Source organism: Nomascus leucogenys, chromosome 20, assembly GCF_006542625.1.
Source record: "Nomascus leucogenys isolate Asia chromosome 20, Asia_NLE_v1, whole genome shotgun sequence".
NCBI classification, from domain to species: domain Eukaryota; kingdom Metazoa; phylum Chordata; class Mammalia; order Primates; family Hylobatidae; genus Nomascus; species Nomascus leucogenys.
In genome coordinates this window covers 3,623,017-3,644,080 of record NC_044400.1, presented here as the reverse complement: position 1 = coordinate 3,644,080, position 21,064 = coordinate 3,623,017, and the positions used below count along the sequence as shown (strand labels likewise).

General features: G+C 36.9%; 1 protein-coding gene across 9 annotated transcripts in view; it reads left to right on the top strand.

The window, feature by feature from the left end:
• MBD5 (methyl-CpG binding domain protein 5) overlaps positions 1-20,677 on the top strand; it is a 466,846-nt gene extending 446,169 nt beyond the window's left edge. For 6 of the 9 annotated variants that reach the window (XR_004027266.1, XM_030801005.1, XM_012502548.2 and 3 more), the window contains 3 exons: positions 9,903-9,976; positions 17,255-17,330; positions 20,070-20,677. Coding sequence is in view for 8 of the 9 variants with exons in the window: in XM_030801005.1 (XP_030656865.1) it covers positions 9,903-9,976; positions 17,255-17,330; positions 20,070-20,141 (222 nt within the window). In the remaining variant the exon portion in view is untranslated. Of the gene's footprint in view, positions 1-9,863; positions 9,977-17,254; positions 17,331-20,069 lie in introns of all 9 variants that reach the window. The other 3 variants (XM_030801004.1, XM_030801001.1, XM_030801002.1) reach the window with 1 other exon arrangement.
• The last annotated feature ends 387 nt before the right edge of the window (positions 20,678-21,064 follow it).

The following is a 21,064-nucleotide window of genomic DNA, read 5'->3' as shown; positions in this document are numbered from 1 at the left end:
AAGACTTCCTAATACCTTATTTAGTGATGCTCCGTGAGTCAAAGTTCTCATTTTACAACACCAGAAAAGGTAAAAATTCAAACAGAGGTCTGTCTGATTTCAAGCCAAGGGTCTGATATATTAATGGCCCTAGTTCAGGAAGAAAAACTAAAACTACGTTCAATATCTGTATAAGACAAAACATGATGTCTTTCAGAGAGATATCTAGTAGAACACTTTTTAAAATTTGTACTCATTCAGGTGAACCAGTTTTGATGTGATTTTATTTATGTAGAACTCCTTAATGCCCAAGAATGTTGGATAAAGCCTTGTACACTAATAACTGGACTTCTGCTTCTAGAAAGGTAAGCATTGCCTTAGGTTACCTTCTGTACACTATGGCAATGCCTGACATTTTTATAAAGTCTAAAGCAGAAAGGCAGAGACCAGGTCCAAATCTGTTTATTATAGTAAAACCTTTTTCATTCCGCCTTGCTAATGTGGAATGTGGGATCATTTTCCATAGTGTTTATCTCTGTAGTGTCTAGGAAGAAAAAAATTGCCAGACAATTTTCCTACATTATCATTTTAAACTTTCTTAGCTTCTCAGCTTTCATACTATTTCTATGTCCACCAAAGAATCCAAGATTCTGTCAGATCCCACCAGATAAAAATCTATGTTAACTCAAGTTTTAGAATAGATTTATTACCCCTGACTCCACCCTACAACATATCATTTATTATTTTCAGTTACAGGCTTTGTTCTCAGCAAGCCACTCCAAATTCTTTAAGGAAGCAGGCAAAATAGAAAATAAAGATAATTAATTGAAAGGATAGAAGATTACTATTTCAAAACAAGCTGGGTGCCTCTCCTATTTTTAGGTTGCGTGAATGGTCTCTGGTCTAAGGAAGTCAATGCTGTGTGATCAGAGCACTGATAATTGCCAAGGGCTGAGACCTCCCCATTTTCAATACATTAATATTTTAGCAGACACTGTTGGTCATAATAGTCACTGACTTGGTCAGCTTATGATCTTAGAAAGGCCTTTTTGGTCTTTGGTGGGATATTAAATGTAGCAGATTATTGATATGCATTTGACATGTTCTGTAGTTTCTGAGATGATTTCCTAAAAGGTATGGTTTCTAGACATCGAATACTGTATAAACACAGTCTGCAGAAAACTAGAGAAAAAGCAGGGTGTAGCATAAAGAGGCATGGGTTTTGCACACTCTGATGTGAGCCTAATCTTAGCTCTGCCAGTTACCTAAGTGGTCGTAGTAGATATATTAATCTCCTAGAAGCTGCAGCCTACTCACCTCTTTCAAGTGAGAATATTAATTTCTATTCAAAGAGATGCCTTAAGAATTCAATGAAATACTGTAGATTATTATCTAGCACATCAAAGAGGTTCAGTAAACATTAACCTCCTATTCTCTGCCCTTTATGTTAGACGGTCTTATTAATTTAGGTTCCACCATTATGGAATTGTGGTAATTTGACCTTAGTTATTGTTTACCTCTGCATTGTCCATGTATAAAGGATTTATTAACCAGGTTGAGAGTAAAGGATTATAAGGATTATATTCAATGAATGAAATAGTTCATAACTACGTTTACAGCACATGTACAAATTGGCATATCTGATTATAAGTTAGTGTTAGTTGTTAATTTCAAGCAGGAGTTCTACTTGAAAGCGTTTTAAAGCACTCAGTTTGTTGAGTGAACTTGAAAGTTCCTCTTTCCTCAATGTTTCTAAAAAAAAATCACCTCAGACTTTCTTCCTCTACCTTCCCACGTAAAACAATATTACTTAGTGGAGATTTTTAACAGCCTGTGAAAAGTTGGGATGAATTGCCTCTATGTATTATTTTCCTAAGATTGAAGCTATGTGACAGCATTGAAGGACATTATGTGCCTTGTATTATACCACTCAGGAAGTGCTATCTCCTTCCTAATGTGTTTTTTCCCTTGGTTAACAATTTGTAATGAAGTACATTCTGGGCCGGGCGCGGTGGCTCACGCCTGTAATCCCAGCACTTTGGGAGGCTGAGGCTGGCAGAGCACGAGGTCAGGAGATCCAGGCCATCCTGGCTAACACGGTGAAACCCCGTCTCTACTGAAAAATACAAAAAAATTAGCCGGGCATGGTGGCAGGCGCCTGTAGTCCCAGCTACTGGGGAGGCTGAGGCAGGGGAATGGTGAGAACCCGGGAGGTGGAGCTTGTAGTGGGCCGAGATCGCGCCACTGCACTCCAGCCTGGGCGAAAGAGCGAGACTCCGTCTCAAAATAAAAAAAAAATTGAGGTACATTCTGGGAGATAGTTATACTTGTTCTAAATAACTGGTGCAAGCTTCTTTCAGAACAATGAACCCTTTACTGTTCGTGGCTCAGTGACCAGGAATAAGACCTCAGTGCTGTGCTCCAGTACATAGCCAGGACCAGACAGATTCACTTCCAGATCTTGGCATAATGTTAGGGAATTCTTGGGAAGAAAATGGCTACCTCTGACATTTCACCTCTATGCCTTAATATGCAAACATTTTTAAGCCTATGCAACTATGGAGGAAATGGTTATCTTTGTGTACCTATTTCAATAACTATTTAAATATAAAATGCTCTTGTTTTCTAAAATATATTTTACAATTGTCATCTGTCATCTTTGATTTTATGTTAACTAGCTTAAAAGGGATGCCTCTCAAGCAGTAATAATCAAAAACTAAAATTTTTATTTTTTTCTGCATAGATCCTTTTTACTTTTTGAACATCCTCCCATTGGTCTTCATATATCATTGCTCTTACATTTGATGTATATTCTGACCCAAGCCAAATTTAAGAAATAATTTATTACTAGACTGGCACCAAATTTTTTTTTTTTTCAAAGAAATGACTGTTGTTGGACAGGTACAGAGACACCTGATTACCAAAAAAAGGTCTACATCTCTGTTCTACACTACCTGGTTAAATGAAGACATTATTTTCAAAGCATAAGTGGGTAGGGTGTTCCCTCTTCAAAACTGCTCTTTGACTTTTTTCCATACAGTTATTTCTGGCAAGTAGAGATCAAAACAGCTCTCTGAATAGTCGTTCAAAACCAACAAAACTCATCTTTATTAAAACTCATAACCAAATTTATTGGAGGGCAATACATTTTCTGTATGTCAGTTCAGCATCACACACACGTGTTTTAACAGCATGGAGCATAACCAGAGACAACTTACCTGGAATTCTGGGGGTGTGTAACTTAAGAAGTTGAGCCCGGGGAACTAACTTTGGGAGGTGTGCCCTCCTGTGATGTTCAGACATTTTACTTTGAAGAACGTCCTTTCTGTGTTTATCAGTGTTAGCTGTTTGTATTCTTTGGTACTATAATTCTCTGTTGAGAATGTTCTTGGTGTATTCACTTTGCCTTATATATTTTCTTAACCGCTGTTGGAAATGAATCCTTTTCTCTGTACCATAGCATCCACAATACTTGGGTTGCATTTTGGCTGGTGGTGTGACGGAGGCAATCAATGCCCTGTCAGCACCAGAATCTCCTTGAAAGGGAGCAAAATAGTTTTTCAAAAGTAATATGAAAGATAAAATCCAGGCCAACAAAGTCAATTCCTGATCAGAATTTGAAAGATAATAAAAATGAAGAACTAGTGAAGACCAAAAATGTGAATATCAAGAAAAAGACTAAGCTGAGTAATACAACTGTAAACTTTACTATAGTGAACTGTGAAATATTGTGAACTTTTTTCCTGAGCCAGATTAAAGAGGACTAGGAGGCCTGTCTTCATTCGCATAGGTAACTGAGCCCAACACCGACTACGTGAGCTTGTTCATACAATTTCAGATAGGAAGCAGGAAATAGAATCTCAGGTCTGAGGCAACTACTTGCTTCTGTTACATGAACTTTTAAACACTGTTTCCTTAGAAATTACAAGTTTATTCTAAACATTTAACTCTATCTATGTGTTGTGGATTGATATGCAAATTGTTGTCACATTTAGAATGGATTTACTCCCATCCTGTAATGTAGTTCCCCAGTGCTTAAAAACACTGCTATCCATTAGGAGATACACCTAATGCTAAATGACGAGTTAATGGGTGCAGGAAATCAACATGGCACATGGATACATATGTAACAAACCTGCACATTGTGCACATGTACCCTAAAACCCTAAAGTATAATAAAAAAAAAAAAAAAAAAAAAAAAAACACTGCTATCCAAAGTGAAGAAAAAAGGAAGCAGCGAAAAAGGCCTCAGATAATGCCACTAAATTGTGATAAAGAGAATTTGGTTAGTTCATTTGAAAAAATTGGGATTCATTTAAAGGAATGATTAGTACTCTGCCATGAGAACTGTTGTACTATTGTTGGAAAACAATTAGGTTCATCCTTTCTGTCACAGGTGAATCAACTTTTTACTCTAAATTATTTATCATTTTATATTAATTCCCAGTCTTTAAAAAATATTGAAATATTGCACTTAAGTTAGCAGGAATTTTTTCAGTTTGAAGATGTTATTTTAAAAACATATATATTATTTTTAATATTTACTATTTAATAAATGTTTGATAATGAACCTAATAAATGCCTCATATTTGCTTTCTACTTCAGAGCTATATTTCCCAGACTTCAGCTAAAGCTGCATATTACATATATTATTATTTACTTAAATTTTTTCTTTAAATTTATCACTTAATTGGTTCATTCAATAAATATTTATTAGGCACATATGTACTAGGCACTATTCAAGCCACTTTTTAAATCTAAACAACTTTAGTTTTATCCTAGGATATTGTATATGTAAAATCATAATGTTACTTGTATTTTTCTAATGTAAACTTACATGAATAATATAACTATTAAAAATATGCAAAGGAGGCTGGGCACAGTGGCTCACACCTATAATCCCAGTGCTTTGGGAGTCCGGAGTCAGAGGATCACCTGAGGCCAGGAGTTCAAGACTAGCCTGGGCAACATAATGAAACCCCATGTCTACAAAAAATTGTTAAAAATTAGCAGGCATGATGCTGTGCACCTGTAGTCCCAGCTACTTGGGAGGCTAAGGTAGGATGATCACTTGAGCCCGTGAGGTCAAGGCTGCAGTGAGCACGCCAGGCATGGTGCTGCACCCCTATAATTCTAGCTACTTGGAAAACTGAGGTGGGAGGATCACTTGAGTTCTGGAATTCAAGGTTACAATGAGCTATGATCACACTACTGCACTCCAGCCTGGGTGACAGAGTGGAGACCTTGTCTCTAAAAAACAAAACTAAAAAAGAATATGTAAAGGTTTGTCCATGTTTTACCTGGAATAATTTTACATGCCACCAGTGGCACTTTGGACTGCTCTGGTGTTCATAAAGCACCTTCATGTTCGTGGCCATTTTAGATCCTTTCAATGACCCACAAAGATGTGCGGAATTATCCCCATTTTACAGATGGGAGAACTGAAGCTCAGAGAAGTGGCATCCCAAAGAATACAAATTACAGGTAGTTAAGCCGGGTCCCAACCCTGGTCTTCTACTCTAAATGTAGCACTCCTTACTTATGCCATTCCATAACAACAGGACTTTGTAGAAATGGAATGGGGAAGTAAAGACTGAAAAGGGGAGCTTGAGGTCAACGCTGTTATGAGATCGGTGATGTGGCTAGTGCTCCATTATTCTTTGATGTTTGCACAACAGCTCTGCTTTAGCAATAAGGAGCACCAAAGAATTCACAAAGAGAGGTGTTATCAAGGTTAAAGCCGGCAGAAAATTTTAACATCATCTCCGGTTAACTGACTCTACTTAAAAGTGATCTAGGATGATTGATCCAGGCTCTTCGTTTTTGTTTGTTTGTTTTTTGTTTTGTTTTTGAGACGGAGTCTTGCCCTCTCGCCCAGGCTAGAGTGCAGTGGTGCGATGTCCACTCACTGCAACCTCCACCTCCCGGGTTCAAACAATTCTCCTGCCTCAGCCTCCTGAGTAGCTGGGATTACAGATGCCTGCTGCCACGCCCAGCTATTTTTAGTATTTTTAGTAGAGACAGGGTTTCACCATGTTGGCCAGGCTGGTCTCGAACTCCTGACCTCATGATCCACCCGCCTCGGCCTCGCAAAGTGCTGGGATTACAGGCGTGAGCCACCATGCCCAGCCAGATCCAGGTTCTTCAAATACGTACTATACCTCTCTTTCGAGGGTTGGTTTGGCTCTCTGAAGGGTTTATGTCTTCTTTTGTCAGACTTTAAGTTTCTTCTGAGATACATGAGGTCCCACTGTGCTGACACCAAATCAAAAACTTAATTAAATTACCAAATGTGTAATATGGGCCTTCGGAACAAAATAAGCAAATAAGCAACCAGAGATTCAGCCTTGTTCAGAAAAACTCTTAATCATCCACCACATAGTAATGTCTGGCTTTATGAATATGTTTCTATCTGCACTGAGCAAACTATAAAACTATTTATGTTGAAGGATTATTGTATCTAAACAATTTGAATGAAAGAAGAGTTTTTAATAGTCAAAAAGTATTGGTAGGGCACAGTGGTTCATGCCTTTAATCCTAGCACTTATGGAGGCCAAGGCAAGCAGATCGCTTGAACCCAGGAGTTTGAGATCAGCTTGGGCAATATAATGAGAACCCTGTTTCTACAAAAAAATTAAAAAAAATTCGCTGGGCATTGTGGCACACACCTGTGGTCCCAGCTACTCAGGAGACCAAGGTGGGAAGATTAAGCCCAGGAGGTCAAGGCTGCAATGAGCCAAGATCACGCCACTGGATTCCAGCCTGGCCAACAGAGCAAGACCCTGTTTAAAAAAAAAATTTAACATATAACATATGTGTACATTTATACATGAATAAATGAACTATGAATACATATAAATTCCAGGTAGCTTTATGATTCTTAAATGACATGAGTAAAGAGTTACACCATGATGGCCAGTACTATTAGCATCATTGCTATCAGCATGAAACTGTGTGGGTAGATGATGAGTAAAGATAAATGATAAAGCCCTCTCCTAAATTCTCACTAAGAGTTAAATAATTTATGAAACTCCTGGCTTGTGATTGTACAAGAATACAAGATTATAATTATAGATAAAAGTATTATCTTAAATTACTTGCTCCTTTAGTGTAAGTTTTATAAAAATATTTGTGTGTGTTTAACCTTTTTAATGTTACATTTATGTATTTGATTTCCTGGTACTTTTTAAAATTTACAAGTTAGCTAAATAATTTACAAGGGAGTGTTCATTAAACATGATTTCTATTTAACTAGAAATTGAATTTATTTCGTTGTTCTCTGATACCATTTTGGGGGGGTTATCTTTAAAGTTTCTGGAATATTTTTCAAATGTATGAATATTTCCCCAGAAAAAACACACACTCTTCATATACATTTCACAACACAGTAAAGTGCTAAAATCCTGAAACAAACTAAACTTCCTTCTGAATGTGTGTGATCTTGTTATAGCAGAAATGCACAGTGGTATATATCTTACTTATATTTAGTTTCAGAAGGACTCTCTTTGCTTTCTTTTTCGAGGTCATTTAATCCTTTATAAATAATATAGTTCAGTATAAGAGTATGTTAGAGGCTTAGACGCAGATTTAAATGAAGAAACCATGGTAGAGTATTAGTTCAGAAAAAATATCCCTGGAAAATTATTCAGCATAAAAAAATTGAATATAAATTTGGGCAAGTTGTCATCTAAATTTTGTAGAAATAGGATTTTAAATAGTTTGACCTAAATTTTTGAGCGTGCCTGTGTATGTGTGTATTTTATATATGTGTGTGTAATTTTATATATATAAATGCTATATATATATATATATAAAATGACTATATTTCAATGTATATTGGAGTTGGTATGGTGGAGAGAAGCTGAGCACTTTGGAGTCAGACCTGAGTTTCAATTCTGGCCATGTTATTTAAATGCACCAAGTCCCATCTGTAATAATATAAAAGTAATACTAGTTTGCAGTAGTGTCATATTAAATGATATAACGGTGCCTTTTACATAAGTGATGCACAAGAAATATTTTTACTGTCCCTTATTCCATAATTAATTAAAAATAAAACTTGAAGACTCAAAAAAATAGTTTGACCTAACTTTGTTTTTTAAATTAAGACCAATGCGGTAAGTTTTAATTGCTGTGTCTTGCTTTGTTTCACTGTGACTCTGATTCTGTCTGATCAACCCCTTCTGAGATCCCTCGCTACACCAGTTTAAGTCTCATAGAAGTTTATGTTATATAGCACAGCTTCTTTCCTGCTGCCAAGAAGCTTATTTAAATATAAGTGGAATCATTTATTGATTACAAAAATGAAATCTGCAAAGCATCTTTCATATCCCCTTCATGTGAGTGAATACAAGATGAAGGCTCATTTCTAACATGAAATATGAAAGTGCATCCAGGCATCCTTTTTTTTTTAAACAACACATGGATACATTTAGCTCACTTTAGCTTTTCCAGTGGTCCCAGTAACCCAATAGGACACTTTTCTTTATGTGAACTGTTATTGGAACAAAGTTGTCTCTTGTGCTGGCACACAGTGAGTTGGGTATGTATGAACTTGTGTGTATAAGACATTTGTTTGGGCAAAATACAAACACATGAAAAGGAAAACATTTCCATTATTTGACTGTTTTTCTCATTGAATATTAGAAATGCTTGTTTTCAGACTTAACAATGAAAACTTCTTGTTAATCATAACTGTGTTTGAAGGGGTCATAGAGAAGTTATTTCTAAATGACATTCATGAGTCAATCTTGAGGACACAAAGACAAAAGTTAATAATCATTTGCTTGCTTATTAGTGTTTATTTTCTTACCCCTGAGGCATTTTGTTTAACTGTGTATTTTTATGTAACAGTGGATTGGAGGGGAGTAACAGGGGTTGGAGGAGAAATGGGAGTAAAGTGGCTGGCTTTTACCCCAATTGAATAGCTGAGTTACTTGCCTTGAAACTATGCTTACACAGCAAGCAACACTATTTTGACTTAGATTGTGTGTGTGTGTGTGTTTACAGAATAAAAATAGCCATGTTTTTCTAAAAGTGTTTTATTCCCAAGTCACATACAAGTTTTCCTAATTGTTGCTTTTATTGTGGGGAGGTGGCTTCAAGAACCGTGATAGAGATTCTCAGGAGTGTGCAGCAAAGGCTGCACCCTCCACACACACACATATCCCCCCACCACACTTGGTGGCTGACCTCTGTTGACATAGCTGACCACACACAGACTGGCAGTGATAAAGCAAGATAAGACAAAGGGCACACGCACAAGGCATAGCAACACCCTCTTCTCACGTTTAATGGCCTCTGCAGAGCCAAATGTGTACTAGGTCATGATCGTTGCTGTATGCTAGGATAAGTGTTCAACGGAACTTGTCACATTTTAATTTTCACAGCGGTTCTCGCAGGAAGGTAGGTATTATTGTCCTCATTTTACAGAGGAGGAGACTGAGGCTCAGAAAATGTGTTTTACTCCTACTAGGAAGTGAAAAGTAGGATTCAAACTTTGATCTGTTGGCCCAAGGCCCACCCACTTCACTAACTACCTCTCTTGTCTTCCCCTTATACTTATATCAAGTAGTCTGATACTACAGATTTGCAGTTGCTAAGAAAGTGAACCAGGATCTCTGATTTTTATGATTTTGTGAATTGAAGGTTGTTTAAATTCCAGATTTTATTCCCAAAATATTATTTTCAAAATGTTGACAATTTTAAAGCCAAACAGCTTTTCACTTCCACTGCTGTTGCAGCCTGGAGCCACAGAATCAACCTCTAATGATTGAGTGAGGACAGAAGATTTGACAAGGCAGTGAAGGTTAAGGCTCCCCTCCCCGCCAGTGCAGCACCTGCTTGTATGGCAGGAAAGTAAAAACCATGTTTAACAATTACAGGTCTGGGTAATGTGGTTTGGTCTTCATACCTTCACTCAGGTGGAGCCCGAGAAGTTGAAGACACTAACAGAAGGTTTGGAAGCCTACAGCCGTGTCCGGAAAAGGAACAGAAAGTAAGCACTTTTAAAAAATTTTACTTTGTTTTTCAAGGATATAATTTACTGTTTTTCCATCAAAGGGACAGTGAAATCTCACTGATTCTGTCCATGCTGTGGCCTGCGTAAGTTTGCTACCACCAAAGAGGACCATTATAGACGAGCCAAAACAGACGAGCCAAATTAGTGACTACAGAAAATATCCTCTTAGCATTTTATGTTTACACTATGTGTAATATTTGCCTCTTCATCAGTTCTTTCTTCATTTCCTGCATCTTCATTCCTCTCATTTAGTGGAAAATAAAATATAATTAATATTCTCAACATATAGCAATTAAATAGGCTCTGGAAGTGTAGTGAATCAATCCATTTGCAATTCAAATACTTTAGGGAGTAAATACCCCTCGTTGTACACATGTAAATAATTTTGGCAGATTACTAGTCAAAATGATGCTAAATAAAGATTTTTTTTGTTGCATCAGGGATGTGGACTTGAAAGTAAGTTTTCTTTGGAATTACAACAAGAAGTTGAATTTCAGGCCAGTATTATTCAAGTTTTTCTAAATCTTTATTTTCTGAGTAAATGTAGTGCGGACAAGCAGATAATATTAGAAACATAATTCTTACTGTGATACAATGTATGTTTATGTATCATAACTATTATTTCATATTAAGGTAGAGAGCTACAAATGTGCTTCTCTATATGTACATAGCTATTTAAAAATATGTAATTGATATACCTGTTCAGTTGCTATATTAATTTCCACATTATCAAGCAACCAAAAATTATATATTAATTAATTTTTATTCATTTGCAAAATGATCCTCACGTTTCCCCCCCAAATATTGACACATAGGCTTAATGTGTTTATATATTATCGTCTTTCTAAAAATACCATTTAAACTTCTGTTTGTACATCAAGACTTACAAAGTGGAGATCAGAATGATTCGTAGTGTATCTTGCATAGAAGGCTTATATAATGATATCAGTAATATCTATTAAAAAGCATTCTCTTTCACTTTATGGTGTTTCCCATAATTCTGGCTAGAGGCATAATTTTAGAAGTCAACAAATCTTAGGAAGACTCTTCACCTCAATAAAAGGTATCTGAAAAGATGACAGCTGCAAGAGGCCAACTCCTATGTCTCTATGTCCCAGACTCCTTTAAAAGGTAGCAAATTGGTACTGGCTTTGTGAAAGGCCAAGTTAATTGCCAGATAACATCCCTCTAGACCTGATAAGGAAAACAGGGATCGAGGTCCCTTCTACTCTTACTGAAGCACACTTGCTATGCAGAGCTTAGCAACAAGATAAGGCCACTAAAATTAATACAAGGTCTGGATGAAAGGAGGAAAATTGCGAATTACCTACATCACAAATTTGCAGTGGGCCAGTTGCCGTAAACTATTCAACAGTACCCATTTCTTTGGTGTAAAAGAGCCCTAAAAATGTTTCCTACAGTGAAACATGCCAGTTACTTGGATTATGTACAAAATAAAGTTAATAACAGAAATAAAATAACTCCTCCAAATATTCCAATACACTGCCTTGAAATGAGCTGGATTTTCCCCATGTATTTGCTATTAAGCAATTTCTGAAAGGTAATGAGTAACAAACTACAATTTTAAAAATGTTTCTTCAAAGCCAATTTCCTATTTGTAGTAAATTAATGTGAGAGCTCTCTAAAGGAATTCTCCTCATGATAACCATAAACTTAAAGTACAACTTGGAGAAGTAAAAGTAGAAAATACAAAGTAACATTTATAAAAAGAACTTTATTTACCATACTATTGTCTAAGCAGACAGACTTTCGTTTTCGATGCCCAGTAGAATGCTTTACATTTTGCACATGTAATTGCAAATTCATCATTTTATTCTCCCAGTCACGAGATGGGCCAAAATTACCGAGCCATTTGCAGATGCGGACACTCAGACTCAAATAGTTTAAATAATTAGTTGAAAGTCCCACAACTGATAAATTATATGTTGAACCAAATCATTTTTTAATTTATGCATTTATTCTCAATTTAAGAAGATAAATTTAGCAAAAAAATCTGTGCCAGGAACAGTGCTACAGTCCCCGAAGCTCACTGTGTAGTGAAAGAGACAGATGTAGAAACAAATAATTCAAATGTCAAAATTGCAACAACAGCAATATATATACTATATTTTAGGGTCATAGGGAAAGGGCAGGTAAAGGAAGGGTTCCTAGAGGAGATGATATGTGGGCCAAGCCTTAAACACTACACAGGCATCAGCCACACAAAGGAAACAAAGACCAAGATGGGGTGGGATAGTGTTTAGATGAGAGCAGCAGTTGAATTTGGGGGACTGTAAAGTATCGGATGGGAAGTTATAAGAGGTATAAGCAGGAACCAGATCATGAAGGGCCTAGTAAGGGCCAATAGGATGTTTTATTGTTTTGGAAGTGCCTAAAGGGGGCAGGTGGTCGGATTTTTCACCTTAGGTATGGCCTTGTAGGAGGACAAATTTTAAGGCAACAATATTGAAGATGAAGAGATTGTTCAGGAGCCATGGCAGAATACAAGGGAGAACGAGGACCCAAACCAGGGGCTGGTGGAGTTGGGGAAGAGGATAGAAGTGAAGGAATGTGGTCAAGACTTAGGAGATAAAATAGACAGAACATGGGGTGATAGATCAGAATGTAAAGGAAAGGGAACAAAATCAAGGACAGCTCTCAGGTTTTCAGCTTGGGAGACTTGGTAGGTGGTAGAAACACTGACAAGTGGAGGTTACAGGGGGAAGCTGTTGAGTACAGTTTGGGGTGCCTGTAGGATAGTCTGGACATACATGTCTGAAACTGGGGAGAAGGGTATTTGACAGTATACAAATGACTGCAGTCACACAAAGATACTTTGACCAATTTGAAGAATAGTAGGCTAAGGATTGAACATGCGATAGAATGAAGAAGACGGGAAGAATGGTCAGTGAGGAGGAGAAGAATCAGGGAGAGTAGATAGAGTCTCAGAAGTCAAAGACTGATAAAGTGATCAACAGAGGTGCAGTAAGACAAGAACTGAAAAATCTCCATCAGATTGGGCAATTTGAAGGTCACTGGCAAACTTAAGTGAGAACAGTTTCCAGTAGAGTGATGGGTATATACACAAAATGGCTATTAAATAAGAATAAGGAAATAGAGAGAGGAGATGTAGATTATTTACTCTTCTTTCTACCCATAATGTGAAAAATTCCTGAAAAATAACAAAGAAAAGATTTTTAAAATGATAAAGATTTGACTACTTTTGTAGACTGAGGGGAAGAAGAAAAGAGGAAAAGGCTGAAAAAGGAAGGTGTCATTTGGAGCAAGATAATTAAGAGGTTGGTTTTTCACCTGGACTCAAGTCCTGTTTCTACCACTTCATAGCTGTGTGTTCGTAATCTCCCTGAGCCTAAATTCTTCATTTCTAAAATGGGCATAATCCTACTTTAGGATTGTTACAGCATAGATAATATAGAGAGAGCCTCAGCACAGTACTTGGCACATGGCATTTAGTAAATAGCTATTTTTTCTTATAAAGATATAGGTGAAAGAAAATTATCTGTTATTTTCGCCAGTTGAAACATTCGACCACCATATTAGATGTTTGGGATTTTATGTAGTTGTTTTAATCCTCAGTATCCTCAGTCAAACTGTACAACAAATAAATATCTTTAAGCATTATGTTCTAATTATATCCTAATAGTAACATATTTATTTAATACATTACTTAGGGCAATTTTGTACTTAAAAGCAGAAATAGCTTTATTAAAGAAAAATTCCACAGCTTTTACATATGTTATAGTTTTCATTTAAGCGAGGAGCAAATCTTCTGTCTATATGTACGTATACATTTCTTGGGAAACCTGATTTTTTGTGAAGCTGGAAAACAATAAAGTGATTAAATAAATCACACTTTCACTTTAAAACCAAGGAATGATACTTACCATGTTAAATTTTCTGAGATCTGCATACATTCCCTGTGGATTCGGTTTCAGAGTTCAAGGTTCTTGACTTTTAGGTCTCACCCAAATTTGTTACGTACTATATGAAGTGGGTCACTTAAACTCTAAACCGACAGTGTAGAACAACTTGCAATTTCTCATATCCCTTCTATTTCTTGTACTACTCATAGAGGTGTACCTGGCTTTTTAAAAAATTAGTGAAGATAAAGATAATGTGTGACAGTGTAGGCAATGAAGTTGAGAAGTGGCAATTATCTCCATTAATAATTAGAAATGTGATTATATGAACATCTATTACTTAATCAAGTAGGTTTTAGAGTGTCCATTAGTAAAAATGTTTATTATTAAATGTCAGCGGGGAATAGAAAATAGTAGAAGAAACTCCACAGGGAGGCCCTCTGGACTGAAAGACTGAATTTTGACTAATTGTTCATTTCTTGAATTCATAGAGCTTTTTCTTCCTCTTGTAAGTTCTTTCTTCCCTGACCTGACCAGTAGCTGGTCTGCAGATTTGGCATCTGGGAGAGTGTCTCTTTACCTTTCGAATCTCATGATATATACAAATAATTTCATGCCCCACATCTGTGTATTTATTTTCTCTTCCAAAAGTAGTCATTTCTCCCTCTATTAACTACTAAGTTGTGTTAAAGGTGAAACGTTATACTAATTTAACTTGAATTAATGCAAGGTGTTTACAAATATTTTAAGTATCTTGAAGAATGAGATGACAAAACTCATGAAATTGTTTTTTTCAACAAGTAATGCTGAATCGTTTTTGTGCTTGAATGGTAATTGTTATTCCAATTTTTCACGGTTAGGTAAAAGTTTTTTACCTATGACTCTTTATTACTTTTGAAAACTATAGTCAAATATCCATTTTCTTCATTACAAAATTAGAATTAATTTCACCAATTCCCCTTAAAAAGTCATGAAGTACCACATACAAACAGTTGTCATAATACCTATTCCATCAAATTATTGTAAGGATTAAATGAGATAATGCATATAGAGTTTTAATAGAATACTTGGCACATAGACATTTGTAAATAAATAACAGGTATTTCTTTTACTAAGATTAAATGTGAGAGAACCAAGGTTCTCTGGAGGTTTTTCGTTAAAACATTGTAACTTCATTTTAAATATTTAGAACTTTATATAGTCAATTTTAAACTCCTAAGATAGTATAATCAAAATTTATAATAAATAAATGGCTTTTAAAACTTATGTTAATACTTCAAACTTATGTTCATACAAAAGAAATAGTAAAGATAAATTTATTTAGCAGATTACACACGGTGTGATATTGTCAGGCAACGTGGCAATGATAATACTGTCAGAACCCTTGCCGAGCAGCCTGCAAAAGGGGCCCCAGCCCAGCCTCAGCAAACCCTAGGTGGCCTTGCAGAGTGCTCCCAGAAGCTTGCTTGGCAGACACCTCGTTAGGAAAACAACTGAGACTGACTCCATGAGATGACCAGGGCCCCTTGAAACTGGAATGGGTAGGTAAAAGGAAGACAGTACATACATAATAAAAAAAACTTCTTATATACCAGTTAGAAGCAATGAATAGATTATACAAACTAGATGGTATTTAAAACAGTTATAAGGAGAAAAAAGCCAAGTATGTACATCATGACACCTTTTGTGTGTGTATATTAAAAAAACACACATAAAACAATACTAGATTAAAGTATAAAAGCAGACTAAAAGTTGAGGGGGGAAGGTGAGGGAAAATGGGACCAGGATTGATAACAAATGGGAACTCCAGCTTAATTTTTTTAATATAAAAGACTTAAAGGAAGTATGTAATTTATTAACATTTCCTTCCAGGAGGGGAATATGTTAGGTTTATTTTATCCTATGTACTCCTCTGCATTTTTAAATTTCTAAAAATAAATGACAAAAATATAAAAGCTAAAGACTAGCTTACAGGGCAGCAAAAGGTAGGGGTTGATGCCATATTACCCTCATAATTTGGTTAAAACCAATACACTAATTTTTCCCTTCAGTTAAACTGACCTAAGTACATATATTTTTTTGAAACATAAGACCATCTGGGCCACCTTTGACAAATATTTTTATTTAGCAAATACATAGAACATCTATGGTATGTCTACTATAGAACTCAGGGGTGGAAAACTCGGAGTTCTCAAAGTGTAGACAGCAACTCAGTGTATGCATTGTCCAGTCCTGGTGTGTGAGGCTAAAACCTAGTGAAAGCTATGGTAAACTGAACTAAAGTTCAAAAATGTTTCAAAACACTATGCTAACCAAACTAAATACGACAGTAAGCCAAACTCTCGCACGACTGCAAATTTCCAGTCTCCACGGTAGATGCTGAGATAGGACTTAACTCATGGAAACCCATGCTAACCGCCTGTTACGAAAACGTTACCTCCAGCAGCTTTTCTAGTAATTGTCATGACAGGATAAATGAAAAGAATCACTTTAGTACTTGGAAAAAATGAGTAATTATTTATTGCATAAAGGAGGAAAAACAAGTTAACAGTCAGGATGGGCAAAGTGTACATAACCACAGAGGTGGGTAGCATGGATTCACCTGATTTTAGTTCAACAGCTTCACAGATGTAAGCTTCAAAAATGGCAGACGCACCGTGTGTGTTATTCAGGCCAAACATATGTAATGGAATGCTAAGTGGATAGAAAAGGTCAGAGAAGTGATAGGCACCCTGAGGCCGCCATTCTTTATCTGTTCAAATAGTTACAGCATTTTGGCTTTTGGGAAAATATGCTGGGGGGAGGGGGGCGAAGGCTCGGAGCCTCAGGTGCGTCAGAGTTAAGCTGTTTCCCACCCCGGAACGTGCACGGGGATTTCAGCCTTCACTTGCTCAACTCCGGAGCCAGGACGCTCCAGAGAGGGCAGAGGGAGCTCCCTAGTGGCCAGAGCCTGCAGTTCAGCCCCTCCGCCCTTCCTCTGATCACACAGTCAGGCTGCCTGAGAAAGACACAAGAGGCAACGCAGGGCCGGCTGGAGCCAGGGAGCATGAGGGGCGTCTCTGGGAGAGGGAACCCGTGGCCCAACTTTCTTCCCAAATCACCAGATTGTGGGAGAAGCATGTGGAAGAGGAAAAAGTCCATCTTCCCGCTCCACAAACTGTTCAACTTTTTTTTTTAATAGTTCTGTGACTTTAATCGTTAGTATTCAGTGGTAAGAATCCCAGAGTGATGTTTTGTCATCTGAATTTTCCAGACGTGAGTATAAATTGGCTTTCTCCTGTGGAATTGGTACTTTTGTTTTCTGATGAGGAAATTAAATTGAGTTTTGTTTCTTTAACTTTTTAATCTGGTGTGTTGTTTTCATTAATTCCAGAAGTGGAAAGCTAAATAACCATTTAGAAGCTGCTATTCATGAGGCCATGAGTGAACTGGACAAAATGTCTGGGACTGTAAGTTAATTTATTTTTCCATTATACTGCGTTTCTTTCAAAATAAATTGTGTTACACTTTTTGGTAAAGTCTCTTGAATATTGTCAAACAACTCACATAGCAATACTAAATTACTAGCCTAGAAAAAGAAGACAAATATCAGAAAAGATTCAAAGTCATTTAAGAAAAAGAAACCTACCGCATTAACTATGTCTTTCTTCCTGAGATAAGTCACTTTTGTTTTGCCACATAACATTCTTTTAAAATATGAGCAGCAAAATACTGAAGTTCAAACCACAGCTTTCTGCACTTGACTCTGTGAATGGCCATGGCCATCACTGTTGCCTATATATGTAGTAATGCAGATTTTGTTCTGTCCGTTGAACCGAAAAGACAGTGGGGTCAAGATCAAGAGTATATAGATCTCTCATATCCCATTTTTATTGAACTGTGCATATAATAGCATTGAGTGTGAGAAGTTTAATCGTTGTCCTCCAGTTCACACATTGACTGATGTAAATATTTAAAATATAATTTTGGTAATCTGTTTAAAATGTGAATTGTCTAAGGCTATTTGGCATGAAAAATAATTTCTTTTATTTGACCTTATGTCACAAGGTTATCTGAATCCCAACAAACCATCCAATGGCAATTGAATGATGGGATTAGTATAGGTTTTAGAGATTTTGTAATCCAACCAACCCATCATTTCGCAGATGGGTGAATTGAAGCCCTGAGACATTAAATTTCCTGATAAAATTATAGGAAAGATCTAGATTGGGGATTATAAACTCAAATGTTTTCTAGGGCCAGGCAAATAATATCAGTAAGTAAAGTGGGCCAGGTATGACAGCAGTTGGAATGGATGGGAAATGCCAGTGAAGATCCATGGGGTAGGGTAGGCTGCCAAACTAGAGGCTCAGCACAGTATAAGCCGTTACCCACTTGAGTCTGGGTCTGGTTGAGGAAGGAGTTGCTCCACACCAGGGCACAGATTCTTTCTGTATTTAGTGACCACCTCTCTTAGGACCTCAGAGTGCTCCATTATATCCTTTGCATTTTGCCTTGAAGGTAAAAGAAAAGAGCGTGCTAAGAATACTGCCAGCATAAGTTTTATGAGCCAGACCTGGAAGCTCATTCTGTTGACTTTCCACTGACCTGACCTAATCACATGGCCTTCTTAACTCAAGTAGAATAGGAAATAGAGCATAGAATGTGCCTGCCCAGGAAAAAGAGAACATGATTATGGCCATCGTCTCTCTAGACTCTGCCTCGGGACATTTGGTCCTGGTGGAATCAGGTAGTTGAGAGTAATAAGGATCGGGGCAACCTGGGAGGCATGTGCTCTCTCCAGAAGGCATTCCTTCCATGCTCCAGCAGATCTTAGACATCTGGGAAACTGTGTTCATGTTGCACGGTCTTTCCATTTTTCATAGAAAACTAGAAGTCTAGAGGTAAATTTTCTCATTTTTATGTGTTGACAACTGTTTTAAAAAATATTAAAGTGCCATATGGCTAAACAAAATACCATTTCAGGCCACATTTGGTCCACAGATTGCTAGTTTGCAGTCTCAGTTATAAAAAGTTTCTTTCCTCAGTTATAAAAAGTTTTGGCTCTTTATTACAGACTAGTGGTTTTAAAAAATGTGTATGGAGAAGATTAGGAGGAATAGGCAGATTGAAAAACCCATAAACATTATTTAAAATTTTAAAATATTGTTTTTTAAAAGCATTCTGCATTTGAGTCTGGATAGCATTGCCCTTTGCTGCTGTCTAAACATTATTTTTAAGCATGTAATTGAGCCAACTTGTAGTGGATCTGGAGAGGCAATTGTACTCATCTCTTCCTAACTCTAAGTCCTGTGACATAAGGTTGGCCAGGGTAAAAGTTTTACACCACAGAAACTGGCAAAATGCTACAATGGACTTGTGTCCAAATGCTGATTAAGCATTTGCTACACCACTGCCTTGGGTTCCATCCCTCCTCTCCCGGGTCTTGGACCTTGCTCCTTTCCACCAATAGCTACAAGACAATTTGATCACTCCCTCCTCCAAATTATACCTGCTATCTAATGCTGCTCAGCCACTGCTCAATCTGATGAACAGCACTAAATGTCGCTAGTTCCTGCATTAGTACATAAAGAAAGGTGAGTTGTATTAACTGCTCCTCCCAGACTACACGATTTCAGATCTGCCAACAGATGATAGTGGTATTCTCTTTTCCATTTTGATTCTTCTCATGAGCAAACGTCCTTGGGCTGAGCTATGTGTGCATGTTCTTATAATTTGTGACCCTTCCTAGTCATTGTAAAATAAGTAGGGTAACAAAGTGAGAAAAAAAAGGGGGGGCATGTTTGGTGTGTAATTATTCACTCTTCCAGGCTGCAGTGAAATTGGTGATCTAGGGTCTCTGACAGGGAAGGCTTTATTTTTGTTTTAAATGGACAATGGGGGTAACAACTGCACATTGCATTTCCCATACTTGATTTTGTCCAGTTCATCCTTTGTTTTCCGCTGTCTATTGGCACCCCCAGAGTGTTGCACTGCTTATCAGTTTCTAGCATTCTGCATTCTCTGTAGTGACTGTGGGCGCACTGACATCTGGGGTCTTGGTAAACAGTTGAAGTGCCTCAGGATATCAGTAATTGAAAGTGAAAGCCAGAGTCTATTCCCTACCCTGTTTCTTTGTCAGAAATCGTATGGTGTTTGTGATTTCATCCTCTGTTGTTGTTGTTTTTTTTCTACCTTTTTATTTCCAGGTACACCAAATCCCACAGGGTGACAGACAAATGAGACCCCCCAAACCCAAGAGGAGGAAGATCTCCAGATAACAGAGACTACTCCACTAATGCGCAGTGTTTATTAAAGGAACATGCACAGATGTATCTGTATATAGGTATTGATATAGCCACAGTTATATCAATATTTAGACTATGGCAGATAGCTACCACCACCACAGGGTGCTAAAAGAAACAGTGATACAAAATTTCTTTGATCAGGAAGGATAATGAATGCTGGAAAAACCAATCAAAATCTCTGTGTGATGAGAGTGATAAATGGTCAAGAGATTACTGAGAAACTCTTTTTCTATAATACTAAATTGTGATTATAAGAAATAGTCCAAATGTTTCTGAAGAATTTTCAATGTTGTATATAGAAAATACAGAATTTCATGGTGATATCGGAAATGTAAATATTGTACAATATTGTCATGTACAAGCGTACCTAATGCACACTTTATCTTTTATTGTACAAAGAAATAGTGTACAAAATTCTTTGGTTTCTATGGAGTACACCTACCAGAGACTACCAGTGTAAAGTGATAAATAAAAATACAACCTAAATGCTTTTCTATGATAATGTAAAAGATGCTGTTTTTGTATTTAACAGCAGAGAAAAGGCATGATGATGTAATATCTGAATTATGACATACACTGCACACCACTGAGTGTCCATTTATATTGTCTGTTTGGAATGAACCTTGCCTGGAAGCACTGGACTCAATTTCAGGTGTCCAGGAAATTGCAACCTTGCAGATTTCTAAAGGGATGAGGGCTCACAGGTCTAAATTAAGAATTCAGAAACTGCAACCATTTGTTGCATATTTTTTTTACCTAAGTTTTAAAATAGAATAGGTTTTATAAAAAAAACTTAGATGGAATATTTTACTCAGCCATTTCTGTAGTTGACATTTGATAGCCACCTGTTGAAGCAGATAGCTTATACTGACTGCACCACCGCTGGTGCTCAGAAT